The 19,493-nt window shown below is 34.4% G+C and overlaps 1 protein-coding gene across 1 annotated transcript in view; it reads right to left on the bottom strand.

The window, feature by feature from the left end:
• Positions 1 to 1,680: 1,680 nt before the first annotated feature.
• LOC106645338 (uncharacterized) overlaps positions 1,681 to 19,493 on the bottom strand; it is a 208,915-nt gene continuing 191,102 nt past the window's right edge. Inside the window, exon 4 of the mRNA XM_089595029.1 lies at positions 1,681 to 2,066. Within this exon, the coding sequence (XP_089451155.1) occupies positions 1,730 to 2,066 (337 nt within the window). The 3' untranslated portion in view covers positions 1,681 to 1,729. The remainder of the gene's footprint in view (positions 2,067 to 19,493) is intronic.

Below are 19,493 nucleotides of genomic sequence, written 5' to 3'. Positions count from 1 at the left end.
ACAATCAATCAAGCTTATGACTTCTATGACGATATTGTATTAGTACCAAGAACGCTTACCACTATGCTGACACTGTTCCTTCATTAAATAAATATTTATTATCATTCTGCATTGCACTGTACCATACTACATGTGTAACGTCAACCGAATCCCAAATTTGACTGAAAATTAAAACGACTTTCGAAGCAATTTAGCCAATAATTAGGGATAATGTTGACCCAAGAAAAATTAAAACAATTTTACTAGCAAGATGGATAAGGCAGTTTTAATTAATATTAAAGTATCACGCTATAGTTTTTTGAAATAATAAATGTAAACCTACTATACTTAACCGTCAGCTTGGCCCTGTGACCTATTCTATGAGACACTGGTCAAACAATTAAATTTCTTTAAATTTTTCTCGAGGTAAAAGTTACTGACTTCTTATCAAAAGACATTTTATACACCAATAACGTAGAAAAAAAATTCGTTGTATTATGCAAGATAAATCAAATAAAATTTGAATAGTAGGTCATGCCAGTAGGAATCCGAATGTATTTTTACTATTGGAATAATATTATACGTATACGCATACGATTACACAGCAACATTACAACTAGTTACAAGAAATGTAATGAATGAATTATTTTTTTATTACAGAATTGAAAGTTATTGTAATATTATAGTAGAATCGTTCATTACTACGAAGCGCAACAATATATTTCACAAAATTTGTAACTTGTATCAGTAATACCCAATTTGTAGAAATTTCAAGTACATAGTCTCATATTACAGAGTACAAAATTATTTAATATCATACAATGTTAGTGTTATATTCTTACATCTTACGAAATTATAAAATAAAAAATACTCTGTCAGTTAAATCACGTGATAATTGGTTACAAATGAAAGGAAGATACTGTTCTCTCTCTCGTTCACCTCCACTATGAATTATCGCATGACCTTACTGGCAAAGCATTACTGAACCGAATCAAGTTTCTAGACTTCTGATATTGCTGCAGCTCAACTGTAGACGCAAAATATAGATTAATATTGTGTCAACCAATGATTGGATCATAAAAATTGGTTATATTAAGTATTTCTATTTATTAAAAATTGACTCTTATTTTTCTTGACACATTTTGTACAATTTCATAATGATTTTCAGTTAATACTTATGTAGCTGCTAAAATAATTAAAGCAGATGGTTGAAAGCTTCAGTGATGGAAAACTCACAAATTAATTAGTGTAGAAGTGATCAGACTATACTTGCTACCCTTGGTAACAAAGTCTGTACGTATTGTTTTTTGAGTTAAATGAAAAAATATAAGTACGTAAAGGTGAGAAGTAAAAACTTATTCTTCGTAGATCGTAGTACGCTTAACTTTATAATTAAATTTGAACTTCACAGAGTAAAACAAGAACAAAGAATTCTTATTATTAACAGTTTTTTATGATAGAATTTTAAATGAAAATCTTATTTTAGGTGAACAGTGGTCAATAACTTTGTAAAAATTATCCTAATTTTAATATGCGTATACACCCATAAGTATATGAGTGTCTGCATGTGTTCGTCTGAATCATTTTCGATCCAGCACGTTATATTTCTTAGTATGCAAAAAATTTAATATGAAATACATTTTTAAGAACTCTTAAAAAATAACAACTGGTGATATTTATGTAATAATATTTTATTTTTATTTTTAACTCTTTTCTTATATTCATTGTTTCTAGTATTATTCAACAGAAATCACTCAGCAGTGTTGAGAAATCCTAAAATTTTTAGAGTGGCACGGACTTTAGAAACAAGTTTATCTTTATAACGCCAGATGGTCGTGTCCTGAATACGTTTTTCTCGATATTCTATACACGTTTTTTTTAAAGACTTAACGCAATCAGCTCTGTAATGTTGCAACTGCGCATCTTCAGTATCAATAGGATAACTTGAGCATCCGGCACCAAGGCATGCTAGAGGAAAATGATTATGTAATGTGACAACTCGTTCTGGATTATGGAAGCACTTGATGTATTGATTTGGTTTTGTAAAGTTTTTCGATCTGTATACATGCTGTAACATATGCATATACCTGAAACAAATGATTTTGAAAAGTTTTGATCAATTTTTTTTGCACTGACTATCATTCTTCACTCATATTACAAATCAAAATAATTTTTTAATTCTGTCATGCTGTATTGTGCTATTAGAATAAAAATATATTTAAATAAATTTCTTAGCACTGGTTCCTAATAAGTTTATAAGTATTGTACTGTACTTTTAAGCTGTATTTTAGACTATTTTTTACTCAGTAATGCACTTTAATTATTTATTATGCAGTATGTATTATTATTTAAGAAAGTAATAATAACGATAACTATTTTGTATGCTAACGTGTTTGTAAAAAAGGAGTAACAAAAAAGTTCTTATACTAAATATCAGTCTACTATTGATTTATAAATTATTTAAGCGGTGTAATTAGCCTAGAAGGAAAAAAAAATTTTGAAAGGATTCATTAAGTACTAAAGCAGATCTAATAAATCATCCAAGAACTTATAATTTGACCTATAAGGCCTTATTTTAAGTTAATAATTTAACGTTACTATTATAATATTATATGATATCATATTACAACGAAAAAAAAAAAAAATTTAGTTTGAAAAAAAATAGGAATAACATTTCATACCTAAATAGACACAAGCATTATACTTTTTTGTATTTTGTTTTTCTTGGTTATCTGGTCTGTCGAAGACGACAATCACCATTTTAAAATCTAAGCCATGACACTCCAGTTGAAATCCATCGTTGAATAAAATTCAATAAATCTACCTCTTAATTATTAGGGTATGCTGGTCACAAAAATAAAAGTATAAGTCATCAAAAATTTAAAATTTATCCATGAATGTTACAGGGCATTATGGATTATGTACCAAATGATCTCGTTATTTTTAGTTAAATATCCAAAATTTGGCTACATGAGACGAAAACTGAAATTATACTATTAAAAGAGTTTTCTTTCTAACGATATCCTGAAAGTCGAAGGATGCTTAGCAGAAAAGCAATGATAATAAGTATCAAAAATCCTCATGTAGAGGTAAAAAGACGCCTTCATGACAAGCTTCCTAAAAAAAAAAAAAACGTGTCTTAGTAAAAATGAAGCCTGAAGAGTGGTGAAAAATTATTCTAGAGGTCCTGGGTACGATTTTCCATAAAAGCAAATTATTTTAAAAAACTGTTCTCACGGAAAAAGGTTCCTATAAATGTTGGCTGCTAGGCGGCAGGTTTTTCCGTAGTACTTTTCTTCAGAGTGGTTCCACAATAATTTTTTCACACCACATATGTGTGGGCCTGAGTAAATGTAAAACAGTATTAGGGATTTAGTTAGCGATAAACAAATCATCGCTGTAACCCTATGAAGAAACCTTTGTTTTGTAAAAGTTTATTTTAATTATTTAAAAACAACGTTCAATGGTGGTACTATCATATTTTGTATTTATTAGCAAAATAAAACAACGTTTCAGCCGTTTGGATAATGTCTCGGACCAAATTAGGTACAAAAATCTATAAGTAACAAAAATTCTTTACAATACAAATTTTGGTAAAATACAATAAACGCAAATTAAGTTAAGTGTATAACATACCTCTGACTCTTACAACAGGGATGTAAAATCGTAATGTAGTCAGAGTTTCAAGTTTAGTTGCTCTTATACCCTGCACATACACAAATGATATAGTACACGCATGTAATATAATCAAATAAGAATCGCAAGCAGTTTCTTGTGAGACGTACATAAACAGCTTATGTTTTCCTTATACTATAAATAAAAGGGGTCCGCAAATCGTGTATATCAAGTTAGTCCCCTTTCTTAATTGACTTAACAAGAGACTTATAACAACTTTTAAATTTCTCTGTATCTTATTGTCTTTACTATTATTCTTAAAGTAATGTATGGTTAACATTTCGAAAAAAGGCGCCTTTTGTACTTTTATTCTATGTCTGAAATTTTTATTTTATTAAAATTGAAGTTATGTGTAAATGTAATACTATGTTGTGATGGTACAGATGTATCCTTTTTTTTCTATGTCTCTTTTATGTTCTGCCATTCTTAACTTTACAGGTCTCGATGCTTGACCGACATAACACACTGAGAGAAGTAGTGTTAGAAAAAGTGTTACAACTATAATAAAAATTACTATATTTTATAGGAAAGCTAAGACGTACTCGCCATATTACGAACATTACTATGGTACATAGTAAAACCAGATTTTATTAAAATTTGCTATTTTGACATAGTAATTTTTACTCAACTCAGAAAGAATTTTTATATTCAAGTAGGAAAAGAAAAATGTATTATGTATGTATAAATATATATACAAATATATATATATATAAATATTGCCTAGAGAATATATATGTTTCTCAGAAAATTAAAATGTATAGATTTAAATGTATATAGATATGTTTTTATTATTGTACATAGATATTGATGTATTTTAAAAATATTTTTATTTTCAAAAAGATCTGCAGCGACTAGGATTTAAACCTTCATCCTTGAGCTTTCGAGTCAGGCTCCACAACCACTAGACCATGGGACATGATTTCCGTGCGAGTGTAAATAGAGTACATCTGGGAACGTTTACTGTTAATCATATACACAATAAAGTTAAAAAATCAAAAGGTTTTCTGTGGACCACAGTATTAACAACGGATAGTTACTCGATTCAAAATTAATTGTTGGCACGTATCAATTTTTAACCCTGATAAATCAAATAATTTGTTTCTCTTAATATTTACATTCGTATAACCTTCAATTTGAAACTCAATAGGCGTATATACGTATATACATCTTACGAAATTACTTTTGAACATAGTAATTTTTACTATACTGAATAGCAAGGCAGTGGAATGAGAAATTTTAGTACGTCACATAGCTAATTCTACTTTAGAATGTGGTACGTTTTAAAACGATAACAATATTTATGTTGTCGTGTCGCAAAAATTGTACTGTCAGAGTAAATTTTTACTCTGTTAGATATAGTAATTCTTATTATGCCGTGAAATAATTTTTGTAGGGCTACTGCATAGTAAAAATTACTTAAAATATAATCAAAATTATTCTAAACGTAATAATTTTGTGTCATCAGGTGAGTATAGAGTATTAGCTTTCCTAAAAATATAGTAATTTTTAGTACAGTTATAATACTTTTTTTCACACTACTTTTCTCAGTGCAGCAATTGCAATTTGCACATTGTATGTGTTAAACGACATTATTTTTATCAAATGGCTCAGTTACATCTTTTTTAAGTGGAAATATCAAATTCAATTTATTGTTTAAACTGTATACAAGACCCATGTGAAGCTTCTTACAATAATATTTAATAGGACTGTGCAAGTAGAGAATATACGGTAATGATAAGATTAGATAATGATTATTATCATTTATATTGCAATTGTCAATCATTCTCATGTTCTTTAACGTATTAATTCTTTTATTTAAAAATTTATCACTAAATCTTTGAGGTTAGTTGTTAGCTAGTAAAAATCTATTGATCAATTTTTAATTATCATTATGGAATTGAGTGTCTATTCATTTAATGAAAAGGCTACTAGTGTGTAAATGATACCTTTTTCATGTTGTATTTGATGGTGGGAAAGAGTAAATTCAAGTATCGGCTTCAGTGTGTGGGTTTTTGATAGCAATCAGTTAGTACTGTGTTATTTTGTTAAATGATAATTTTCAAATTTAAAAAACCAATGCTGTTGTTATTACACGTTTTAACAGTGAATTGTAATTCAGGACAATCGCTACTAAAAATGTTTTTTGTATGATTGATATATTTAGTAGGCACACATATAAGGATTTCATCCACATACCGTACATACAGTGGAACTCAAAACATTACTTCTTTAAGCACGAAATTTCAAGCAAACGCACTACAAGATTATACAGCACCGGACTACAAGGAATGCCCTTTGGAGAACCAAAAACTTGTTTATAAAATTTGTTGTTGAAATAAGAAAAAGTTGAATTCAAGTTTAAAGACACACCCGTGCAAAATTCATTGAGAGAAGCATTGATTTTACGATTCCAGAATTTCCAAAAATGTGTTACTGCATTTATGATTAAGTTTTCAGTAGTATTAGTAAATAAACTTAGTACATCTAGACTAATAAGAGTGTAACAAGGTGAAATGAAAACATCTTTTAATTAATTTTTTAATTTATAACCAAATTTTATGTGAGATTTTGCCCGTGGAATATTATTAATCAAAAAAGCAGAAAGAAATTTAGAAAAACTATAACTAGTTAAATTTAATGTTGAGACAATGATACAAATAGGAAAGTTTTCTTGTGTATTTTTATTAGTCCGCAGCATTTAGAGAAGTCTTTTTTATGAGGATCAATATCAAACTTATTTTATTCATCAAAAATACCCTATTGATCCCATTTGCTTACAAAATTTTTTGTATCTTCATTTAATTGCTTTAAAGAATTATTTTCTAGCTGTAAATAATACTTATCGTCACTTAACAATTCTTCTACTTTATCAACATAAGTTTTATTGTCAATGACAACAGTGACATTAACTTTGTCTGCTTTAGTAATTAAAATGTGTTAATTTATTTTAAGAAAGGCTAGTGTTCGCTTTAAATTCTCTTGGAGAATCCATCATTTATATAAAGACAAGTAGAAACATTATGTCTATTGTTACTAATAATGTTAAGTAGTCCATTTCTAACTGTCTTAAATTCTCCAGAGTATTTAAGAGAAGTTTCAAAATTTTTAAAAAGATGAAAATAATCACACTTATTAACATTAGATACAAAATTAAATTCATCGCCTAACTCTAATATGCTTGAGACACAATCCAGTAGCGGTGTGTTAGACAGGTTACATAACTACTTTTTCTTTATTTTTCTACACTTCACTATATTACGATTTTACATACCTGTCGTAAGAGTCAGAGGTATGTTATACTACACTTAACTTAATTTGCGTTTACTGTATTTTACCAAAATTTGTATTGTAAAGAATTTTTGTTAGTCATAGATTTTTGTACCTAATTTGGGCTGAGACATTGTCCAAACGGCCGAAACGTCGTTTTATTTTTTAATAAATACAAAATATGACAGTACCACCATTAGACGTTGTTCTTAATTACTTACCAACTGTCATTGGACGTCTTATTTGAAAATTTATTTATTTAGTTTATTAACAAATTATACTTTTATCTAAAAATTTTAAAAATTAAGTTGAAGTAAAATAATTATCAATAACACCAGGAAAAATTAAATGTGATAATTACTCATCATCAGACTTTGTTTGGCTGGCTGTGGAAATAAATTTAAAAAAAGGATGTGCGTCCGCTCGCGCGCGTGTGTGTGTGTACTAGTAGGGCTCCACTTTGCGCGCACCAACCCCCCACTTCTCTGTCATAAACGAAAAGTCTTTCAAAATAATCTATGAAATCAATACATAAGTAAAATTATAATTGAAAATTTTCTAAACTGACGATTTAAGATTGATGACCTTAGAAAATGTGTAACTGAAGAAAATTTTTTATTCCATCTTACTAACTCTACCGCGTTATACGATACCATCACCTCAAAAAAAAATACTTCTCTTGAGAATCCAACCAGCGATCTTCTGCATACTAGCTCAGTACCCTATCCACTCAACTACGAGCAACTCTTATTTTAGATGATTCTCTTTCTCCTTGTTCTAAAGTGGTTCATAACTTATTCCTAATTTTCATATTCAATTACTGATTATTAATTATTAAACTAATTATTTATTATAATAATTAACAAATCATTAAATTAATTAACTATTTATCTTAAGATAATGAAACAGTTCTTTCTAAAACATAAAAATAAATGTTTTTTCTATTACCTGATTCTTCAACCTATAAGTGTTAGAAGTCAATTATGTATGAAAAATTAAGAGTTGAACTAAAATTATTTTCTCACTATTTTTATTATAATTGTAGAAATCTTTTAAAAATAGTGTACTATAATAATATGTTTATTTGGAATATATATCTTCCTATATTATATAGTTAACTCAGTGGGGCATTCCACACAAACGCCCCACCGTCCCCCATTTGCCCCCCACCAACCCCCCACAAAATAATGTAAGAATCCGTAATTTTCTTGCTTATTTTGACATATCGTAGTTTTTCTCAAAACCCCCTACAGACCCCCACCGACCCCCACGCATTTTTTCATGGCCCCCCACCGCCCCCCACAAAATATTATCAAAATATTATAATATATATTTGGTATATTATTATATAATATACCAAATCACACGGTAATATTGTATAGTATTTTTTCTCAAAACATCCCACATTCCCCCACCTACCCCCTATGGCCCTCCCACTGACCCCCACGAACTTTTTCATGGCCCCCACTGCCTCCCCACACCACATTTTTGGAAACTGACCGTGATCATACCGTCTTTACCCATCTACATAAACTTTTACGTACATAAACTTAAGTTAAATTTAGAGTATCATTAATATAAACAATGAAAGTTTCGCATCACTTTATGAGTCATCTTATAAAGCCTGATTAAACCACGAAGACTCACGTCCATGTCTATTCTGTTTTAAATTAATGCTGAAATTGGTACAATAGATGAACACGATAAACATTCATGATATGTATTATTAATTAATAGATTTTACCTATACATAAAAAAAATAAAGAAAAAGGAATGTTAAATGTTTCTATGTCCCCTTCTCCAATTCTTAACAATAATTTTGAAAATTCGTTATTACTAGAACGGATATTATTTTGTAATCTTAAAATTTTGAAGAAGTTCCATAAAAATGATGATTTTATAGTTTCTTCTATTATTGATTACAAGGAAGGTTCGCTGACGGTCGGACGGAAAGTAACATGGGTCCGCGTTAAAGTGAATTTGGGTCTTAAGAGAGTGCATAAGTAATTATATTGAAGCGATAAAAGTGGTGAGCGTGATATAAGGAAGAGAGGAAAGTGGTAGCGTCAACAAGCGAGAGGTACTTAATGAGTAAAGAAGAAAAGTAAAAAAGCAAGGAGAGTGAGGTTAGCTCGGACCGAGTTGGCAATGGCGGGCGACGGGCAAACGGAGACCAAAGCAGTAAATGCAGAGGAGAAAGTCAAGGTGAGGGGTGAGGAGGGAAGTCAAGTAAGGAAGAGAGGTAGGCCAAGGAAGAGAGCATCAGATGGGTACATACCCGAGGTGGAGAGACTGGAACGTTTCATGAAAGCAGGCAAGACAGTAAGAAGGGAACTCTTCCCTCCGAAAACAGGCATATGGAGAGAAAGTGAAGAAGGAGAGAGAAGACAAGAGGGGAACCCAGCGGAGGTTGAAGAAGAAGAAGAGCAAGATAGCGACGCCCTGATAGAAGGAGGGGAAATCGTATGGAAAAAGAGAAAAAGAGAAGAAAGGGAGGGGTCCGAGGAAGTCTAGGTTAGCAGTGCTGTGAAGAAAATAAAGGTTGATAGCAGGGTTGGGGCCCCTGAGCAATCGGAGCTAGGTGATGGTAAAGAAGGAAAAAGTGAGCATGGCCAACCAAAGGGTTCACTGAGGGCAGAAGAAGACGAGGACAAGCAAATGCGTATGCAGAGTACAGAGGAAGGGGAGGTGACAGCTTGTAGGCTGAACGAGGTACCGACACTACCGGCGGAAGATAATCAGTCGACGCAAGCAGAGGAGGCAAGTTCACGAGACGAAACACAGAGGGCAGCACGGAGAAGGGAGAATGAGGCGAGCTGTGGAGGAGACGACAGAATTGACGGCGGTGACGGAACTGATGTCAGCGGGAGTAGCAAGAGAGTCGTAAACAACGTCAGCAGTAACAGAGAAGGCAGAAGCGGAACGGTAAGCAGAGGTATGCGTTTGAGAGCGAGGTCAGAAAGCGACATGGGTGCTAGGATAGGGAACAGCGTGCAGGAACTACATTTGCGAGAAAAAAATAAAAAGGTTAAAATTCGAATTAGAGCGCGAAAAAAGTAAAAGATACAAGGTAGAATTGCAGGAGAGGTTCTCAAGAAAAGTAATTGAGAAAATCGGAAATCAAAATAGAGAGTTAAGGGAGGAACTGAGTGGAGTGGTTAGGAAACTCGAGAGTGACAATAGTCTCAGAAAGGAGCTTGAGGGTAAAATAAGCAAGCAGTTGTGGAGTAGACAGCGAGCAGATAGCAGAATAGCAAGTCAAAAAAGGGATAGGGTAGTGAGTCGGGGCAGCGAGGTATCAAATGGGGGAGGGAGTAGCGTAGTCAAGGCAGTAGAAGACGACAGCGTTAATGAGTTGGAACGGGGCGGCATGAACTGTAATAAGGAACGCGGAGTCAAAGAAAAAAATGTAAACACGGCGAGAATCCCGGAAGCGATGAGCGCAAGAGAGTTTGAATATGAGAAAAAAGAGAGAAAATTAAGGAAGAATAATGTATTTGTAAAAGGGATTCGCACAGTAGGTGGGGGCATAGCACGGGAATTGAACGAAGTATTATACAATAAACTTGGTGTGGAGGCACATATTGTCAAAATGAGAGCGATTGGAGGGGGGCTAGTTGTGAAATTAGGATCTTTAGAAAATAAAGTAAAGTTGATGCGGAATAAGGGGAAGTTGCAAGGGCTTAACCTATGGTTGGAAGACGATTATACAGAAAGAGAGAAAGAAATCTTGAGGTGGATCGATATAAAAGCTGAGGAAGAAAAGAGTAAGGGACTCGAAGTTCGCAAGGGATACCTCAAGCTAAAAAGAGGGGATAAATGGTGGATGTGGGACGATGTGAAAGGGGAACTGGTGGAGCAGAGAGAAATAGATAAAAGTAGGAAATTTCGATTGGAAGAAGGTATGTTATAATGGAGAGGATAAGGAGTTAAAACTAGTCTCTTGGAATATAGCAGGTATGAGGAAAATAAAAGATGTATATAACTACGTGAATAAGTTCGAAATTATAATATTACAGGAAACGTGGGTAGAAAAGGTAAAAGAGAAAGAATGGGAGAATAAACTCGATAAAAACTACGATTGGAGCTGGAAAACAGCGGTTAGAGATAAGAAAAGAGGGAGGGCTAAAGGAGGGATGGTGGTAGGTATTAGAAAATCTTTGTCTAAAGAATTGGTTGAAGAATGGGATTATGGGTTAACTATAAGAGGGATACAGATGAAGGAAAATAAAAAATGTAATATAATTGGCGTTTATAATAATGTAAAAATTGAACTAATGTTAAGTAAACTACAGGAGGTCGTTGAGGTTTTTACAAATAGGGGAGAGCAAGTATTAATTGTGGGGGATTTTAATGCGAGAATCGGAGAATGGCAGATAAACGAAGAGGGGGAAAGAGAAATGTGCAGAAACTCAGCCGATAAAACGGTTAATAGAGAAGGTGAGAAGTTGCTGGATTTCTGTGAAGAGTCAGGCTTGAGCATTAGGAACGGAGCAACAATAGGGGATTGGGACGGAATGTACACATTCGTGGGGGATAATGGTCACTCGGTTCTGGATCTGGCATTAGAATTAGAGAATGAAGAAGGTAGTATTGTTAAAGAGCTTAAAGTGACGCTAAGAACCGAATCGGATCACCTTCCAGTAGAATTGAGGCTAGAGGGAGGAAAAAAGAAAGAGTGAAAATCCGAAGATGGGTCAGGTAATAGGACTTCTTTGAAATGGGAGGAAAGTAAGGGCACAGAATATAATAATGAAGTAGAAAAGAGGGAACAAGATGTATGTATGGAGGGGATGAATATGCAAGAAAGGTGGGATGCACTTTCAAAAATTATCTGGGAGACGGGTAAAAAGCTGAAAATGGTCAGAAAAACGGGGAGGGAATGGACTTTAGAAAGAGACGAGGAAGTTATAATACAGAAAAAGCAAGTGTGGGCTGCGCTAAAAGTATGGTCAGTTTCAAAAAAGGAAGGGTATAAAGAGAATCTTAAAGCAGAAAGAAAAAGACTTAGAGAAATCAAAAAGAGTAAATACGAGGAAGACAGAGACAAAAAATGGAACAGGGTAGTAGAGAGTAAAGGTATGACAGAGTTCTAGAGGGCAATTAATCAATTTAGGCCGAGAAAGAAAAAATCGGGGGTGGCTATTAGCAAAGAGGACTGGTTAGCGCATTTTAAAAATTTGTTAGGGGCACAAGAAGAGTCAATTAGGGGAGGGATAGGGGATAGGACGGAATTCAGGTTAGGAAACGAAACGACAGGAGAGCAGGAACCAAATTTGGAAAATTTAGAAGACGACCTAAACGGGAAGATAACAGGGGATGAAGTATTGCATACATTAAAGAGAATGAAGAATAACAAAGCGGCAGGGGAGGATGGGATAACAGTAGAGTTTTATAAGGGGCTAACTATGTTTTGGGTTGGTAAATTAGCAGGAATACTTGACGAAATGTTTAGCAAGGCAGAGCTAGTGAAAGGTTGGGAGGTGGCAAGAATTCACCCTATTCACAAAGCAGGGGACGAAAATGACGTCAAAAACTATAGAGGGGTCTCTTTATTGGATGTAGGCTACAAGATACTAACGAATATATTGGCGAACAGGCTGAGGAAGTGGTTGGAGGCAGAGGGGAAAATAAAAGAAAGTCAGGCAGGATTCAGAGAAAAAAGAAGTACCAGGGATCACATATTCACCCTGAATAGCCTAATAAATAACAAACTTAAAAATAAAGAAGGTAAATTATACATATGTTTCGTGGACTTTAAAACAGCGTTCGACAAAGTGAATAGGAAGATATTAGCAGAAAAAATGGAAAAAATGGGAATAAAGGGAAAGTTTTTGAATATGATAAAAGGAATTTACAATAACACGGAAAATGAGGTCATTTCGGCAGAGGGAATTTCAGAAAGGTTCAAAACTGAAAAGGGGGTTAGACAGGGGTGTCCGTTGAGTCCGTGCTTATTCAATATTTATCTGGAAGATCTTGAAGACGAATGGGAAAAGAGAAACGAAGGGGGTACAGTCTTGGGGGGGAAAAAGATTTTCAGCCTGAAGTTTGCGGATGACGTAGCAGTAGTGGCAGACACAAAAGAGGGGTTGCAAAGCATGTTAAATAGTCTAGAAAGGTACAGTAGCAAGACAGAGCTAATGGTGAACACAAAAAAAACGAAAGTCATGGTATGCCGAAGGGGGGGGTAAACTAGCGAGGGGAGAGGAGTGGTATTTTGAGAAAGAAAAACTAAGGGTAGTAAATGAATACAAGTATTTAGGTTTTTGGTTTACAGCAACCAATACATTGAGTCGACATGTAACAAAAACGGCAAACAAGGTCAAGAAAGTGGTAAATACTGTGTGGGGAATTTGGAAAAGAGCTAACATGGGTAGCTTGAAGGGGAGGTTGTACTTAATGGACTCAATAGTTAAAGCTGGCTGTCTGTACGGAGTGGAAATATGGGGCTGGGAAAAATGGGAGCAAATAGAAAAAGTGCAGAGTAAATTTGTAAAGATGGCTTTAGGATTAAGTAGCAATACACCGGCATACATATGGCAGATGGAAAGTAATAGAAGCAACTTAGAAGTAGAAACTATGAAAAGAGCAGGGAGATTCTTATTGGACATAGCAAAAATGGGGAAAGAAAGGGGGCCTAGGATTAGTCTAAAAGAGGAATTGAGAAGCGTGGGAAACAGAAATTCAAGTAAATGGTTTAAAGCAATAGAAGCGGCATTGAGAGGGGTTGGGGATGGAAAAGGAATCGGGGGGGTACTTGAGGTAGAGGGAACTGAGAACCTCGGGGAAAGACTCAGCAGAGGGGTAGAAATAAAGAAAGACCAGGGGATCCAGGCAAATTGGGCGAAAATTGAAAAGTCGAAATACTGTGACTATTATAAGGAATTAAAGAAAGAACCGAGAGTAGAAAACTACTGGGAGGATAGAGAGATAAACGGAGGGACAAAAGAACAATGGACAAGGCTAAGGTGCGGTAATGTGGGAAGAGCGGGCAATAAAGGATTCAGTGAGGTATTGTGTAGGGGCTGCAAAAAAGAACCGGAAAAACTTGAACACATTTTCACGTGCTTGGGCATAAAGGAAATAATTAGCGAAATTTGGGTGACGGAAGTGGAAAAGTGGGATCTAACTGGATCGAAAGATGAAGTAAGAGCTAAGGTTTTAAATTTACTGAAAGGGGATCCGATTAGGTGTTTCTGTAAATTTAGTAGAGAATTAGAAAAGAAAGACTGAACAGATCAAGAACCGAGGTACCGGGAAGAAGGAGAGACGCAGGAAGGGGGTATAGATATAGCCTGACGGAAGAATCGAGAAAGAAAGTAGAAGCGGCTAAATGCGCACATGTGGGACTGCCATGGGGTAAAGATCAGGTGAAAAGAAAGGTAAATAAAGAGGGGTATGAGAGATTGCGGGATAGAAGAGATAGATAAGTAGGTAAACGAGCAGATAAACGGCGGCGGCTAGAACTCGAAGCGTATAGTATAAGAGACATGGCGAATGCACGGGACTGTCGTGCCAAGGGGACAAATATTTGTAAAAAGAATATGTATATTCTGTACAATGGAAATAAAAATTATTAAACTTAAACTAGTTTCTTCTATTATTATAGCTCTATTACCGTTTTTTATAACTGGAAGGATTTGTCGAAAATTTCCTCCTAATACTATTAATTTATCACCAAAGCAAAGCTTTGTATTACACAAGTCTCTCAATGTTCTATCAACGATTTCTAGAGCTTTTTTCGGAATCATAGAAGCCTCGTCCCATATTATTAAATCAACTTCCCTTAGTTTCTTTTTCCAGTTTCAAATTCTTAAAATACACTTCCAATATTATCTAAGTCTAGAGCTAAACGAAAAGTTCTGTGACGGGTCATACCTTTTGGTAGTAATACAGATGCAATTCCTGTCCAAGCCATTGACAAAATATTTTTACCTCTAGAAATAAAATAATAAATGAGTGTCTTATATAAGTAGGTTTTTTCGGATCAACCAGGACCATCTATGAAATATACTTTTTCATCTTGTTCACAAATAGTTTTAAAAATTTTTCTTTGATCTTCATTTAAATTTGTGTACATTATATTGAAAATTTTTTTACTGAAAGATATTTCCTCAATATTGCAATTGTTTATATACCTGCTAATAGTTGGTGTCGGTAAACTAAAAGAATCACACGATTTACCTTCCGATTCCAAAATTTGATTAATATGTAGAAGAGCACAATTATTATTATTATTATCGAAGACTTCCGTAAAATATTTTTTATATTCATTCCATATTTTATCTCCTTGAATGTTTTCTGAAATCAAAAATCAAGCAAAAAATTGTCTTAACTGGTATGGAAACATAATTGTTATGGCTCCTCCAAAAATATTGTCGATTTCAGAATCATATTTTATTAAACCCATTGCAATTGCAGTCTCCCTGAAATTCTTATATGTTATTCCATTATGTTTTTTAACTTCTTCAAACGATGTAGCCCCATGTAATTTATTTAAAATAAGTTTTTTGAATTTGAAAAATAAAAAAGTTAAGTATAAATAAGAATAAATACACAAAAATTGTAAAAATATATTTCTCATAAAATATTTTAAAGTTGGGGGGTTGGCGCACAGTGCGCGCAGGGGGGGCATGAGCCCTACTAGTATATATATATATAAACAAGTACAAACATAAAAAAATTTAAGTAATTACAGATCTACAATGATTTAGAAAAAAAATTTTTTAACAAAAAATTGCTATTATAAAATGAGAAAACATTGTGTCATTTATTATAATTACATAAAACAATGATGATTAAAAAATGAACCTTAAAGTAAATGTGAAAAGTCATATATATTTGTATAAATTAAAATGTTTAGTTGTGATACTTTTTTAAAAATTTTTTTCCAAATAATTTTTCGACTTACAAATAACCTCTTTTTACGTAAATGAAAACATAATTATAATTTTTGCAACTTGATGAACGTACAAATAATTTGCCGTAAAAAAATACTGGTTTTCTTAAGTATAATCCAACATTATTAACTTTGACCTTTAGATTTATTAATAATCATAGAAAATGCCGCAACTATTAAAAGTCGCTTAGGATATGAGATAAAAAGTAGTGAAAAGATGCTTCCAGTGTTCGAAGTTATTCTTGAGATACAATTTTGAAGTCTAATTTTTTCTCCAGTTATTTTTTCTCTTTTTACGTTCTATTTGAACAATTTAGTAATTCCTAATTCAGGACAATTACAAAAAATATCTGTTATACTAATATTTCTAATTAGCTTTACTATTATACTTTTTTTAAAACTTAGGTTATAAAATAGTTAACCTTCACAGAGACTATCTAAAATATTTATCTGAAAATTGATATAAATATTATGATCAGACTTATCAATCCTTTTATACTTTGCGTTACCCTTGTTGTAACAGGTTTTAGTTGCTCCAGTTAAGTTTTCACGGATTTTTTATTTAAAAAACTGGTATACTCATGATGTGATGTAAGTATTACACTATTAATAACAACTATTTTAATCAACAAATATTTTAGAACATCCATTATTTGATATCCATTTTTCATTACAAGAACAAATGCTGATTCGAACGTGAATAATGTCAAATAACCATAAAAAAAATAATTCAATAGTATGTTACGTACGATATGCTGGGCATATCATACTGACTCACCCTAGTAACTACAAGCCTACGCTAGTAAAGGACACTAATAGGGGAAACGAGCTTATATAAGGCCCTGCGAGACACGATTTGGGGCACTCGAGCGTCTTTTAGACAAGAGACCGAACGATAAGTATAAAACACCGCGCGATACACACACACGCCTCTGCCTTCAAGAAGCTAATAAATAATTGACCAACGAGTTGAGTTCTTTTCGTGACGCATCTTCTTACCAGCTTTTAAATCCTACGTAATACTTTTGGTGCTAAGTGTGGGGTACGGTAAGAGTCGGAATTTTTTTTTCTCGCTTATTTTACTCGTTTAAAAAAAAAATTCCGCCGAGAAGCACACATAGTGCAGTGCCACGAAAATCGAACTTAAGTGCCGGAATGGACCCAAACAGGACAGAGGTAAATGGGTAGCTGTTCATACGAGCGATTCTCGACATCAACGATCGGGAAGTCTACAAACAGAAGATCAAAGCAACTTCGGGAAAAACCGGCAAGAAGGTAGCAGTTTACTGCAGTCACATCCGTATTCCTGACGCTCAACGCCAAAAAGGGGAGTAGTAACCAGGGAAGGATGATATTCAGCACAATCATTCTGGCAATGGGAGTACTGTTGACTTGGTAAGTGAGTTGTTTAAATTTTTATATCGTTTTTTATTTTTCCTGACCCCGGGACAAAATATATAAAACTTTGCGTAACAAACATAAAACAAAGTGGGCTCGCACATATATAGGAAATATTCGAAAATAATTATATAATAATAATAACCCGCACCTACATAAATCACTATTTTCAATACCATAATTTTTATAAACAAAAACAGACTACAGATATTCCCAAAAGAATATTTTGTCCTCTTCATCACTAAACAAAAAGAGAGTACAAAATTAAAAGAAACCGAGTAAAAGACACACGCCGCTCCTTTGCTTTCTTGTCTCGCTTCTTACTATTCTTTTCGCGCGATTATTATTAAGCCACTCTATACGTAATTAAACGTCGCCCCGTAATTAGGAAAATACATAAGCTTTGCAATAATCAAAAAGAAAATACGTTTCGCAACACGTACATACAAAAAGGAGGGAAAAAGTAGAAAAAAAGAACGGTTCATCTTGGTGGCATTACCCATGAGTCAGGAAGCGAGAGCGAAGGCCTAGATAACACGATAATCGACACGTGCAGGCAATACCCTAGTAATAAAAATCAAAAGAAAAAGATGGTGGAACAGACGTTAGAATTAGAACTCGAACCAGAAGGGTGCGAGAAACTAGACGCCCTCGATGAAAGAACGAAGGCAATAGTAATGGGCCTGTTTTCAAAAATTAGTGCAAAGCTAAAGAAGACAGAGAAAGTCGGCGTGCCATTCACAGCGACCGCAGGGCCCATCCGAAATTTGTCACCGACAAATAGGGACTTTGACTACATACAATGTGACGTAGGAGTAAGCATAGGACCCGCAAATAAAGAAGTGAGTCTTATCTCCGGCAAACGGGCCATTAGGGGCAATATAAGAAGGGCCTAAGAAACACGCGGAGCCCGAACGGATAGAGTAGACACCCTATCGATGCAATGGGGCATGCCCGTTTTTCGATGGTGACCCGATCAACCTACCACTGTTCGAAATAATGGTGCGTATGGTTGCACGTACAATAGGCCCGGAAAACGAACTATTTTTTTTGGGCACCTTCGCAAACAGGCTAAAAGGGAAAGCAGCGGAAAATTTCGCCCCGAGACTGACGCAGTTTAGTACAGTCGAAGAGTTCATCAAAGAGATCTCAAACAGATACTGCAGTATTAATAATGCAGACTCGCTCATGGCAAAATTGAAAATAATAATGCAGCAAGATAGTGAAGCAATAGATGACTACGGGGGACGAGTACAACAATTATACAATAGATTAACAATGTTGTACGATTCAAACCCATACTTTCCCCCAATTTAAAAACAGGCAATGAAGGCAAACCTAGAATCCAAGGCGGTAAAACAGTTTATTTACGGATTACTTCCAACTTTTAGTTGGAGAATGGCAAGGTTTAACCTGGAAACTCTAGGGGAAGCAATAATTCAGGCGTTGAAAATTGAAAGTGACCTTAGTTTATGGCATGCAATACCGGTAAGCGCACTGCCCACATGCAATAGGACAACAACAGAGTGGGGACCACTCGTAAACCTAGCAAGAAAAGGAGAAAAAACAGCAGAAAACACTAAGGGAGTACAAGGAACAGCAGCAATAAAAGAAAAACGCTGTATATACTGCGACGGCCGCACCGGGCATTCAGTTGAGGAATGCCGAAAGCTACTAGCGGTGATAAGTGATAGAAAAACTTCGAAAGAAAACGGAAGGGAACTGAGGGGAAATTGTAATTATTGTCAAAAACCGGGACACTATGCGAGAGACTGCCGCTCGCGCAAGCAAGACAGTGAGGAAGAGGAGAGACAGCGTAACGAGAGGCGTAACCAACCCGCAAATAATACTCCTACTGACAGTAATGCCTGTAACTACAGGGGTAGGAATGATAACTATAATAACAATAATTATAATAATTACGACAAGGGTTATAACAATGGCCCAACGGAGCCATACAATAGTAACAGGTATAATGATCATAAGTCCAGAGGTTACAATTATTACGACAACCGTGGCAACAATGACGTGAACAACAATTATAGCAGGGGCGCATTCAACCGCTATGGTAACGGCTATAGAAATCAGGATAGCAGAGATGGCTATAATAGGGACCTAGTTAGGCACGGGCCGCCACAGGAGAGGAGCCCACAGCAGCGAGAAAGTGGCGCATACACTCCAGATAACAGGAGAGACCCTCCCGAAGCCTTAAACTCGCAAGATGTTCGACGTGGTCCCCAAACGTTGAGCATCAACTAGAGAAAGAGATAGA

This window comes from Copidosoma floridanum, unplaced genomic scaffold (genome assembly GCF_036245765.1).
Source record: "Copidosoma floridanum isolate Cflo_tuat_1 unplaced genomic scaffold, Cflo_Japanese_pri ptg000024l, whole genome shotgun sequence".
Taxonomy (NCBI): domain Eukaryota; kingdom Metazoa; phylum Arthropoda; class Insecta; order Hymenoptera; family Encyrtidae; genus Copidosoma; species Copidosoma floridanum.
The sequence above is the reverse complement of the archived record's forward strand: the minus strand, read 5'-3'. Positions and strand labels throughout refer to the sequence as shown.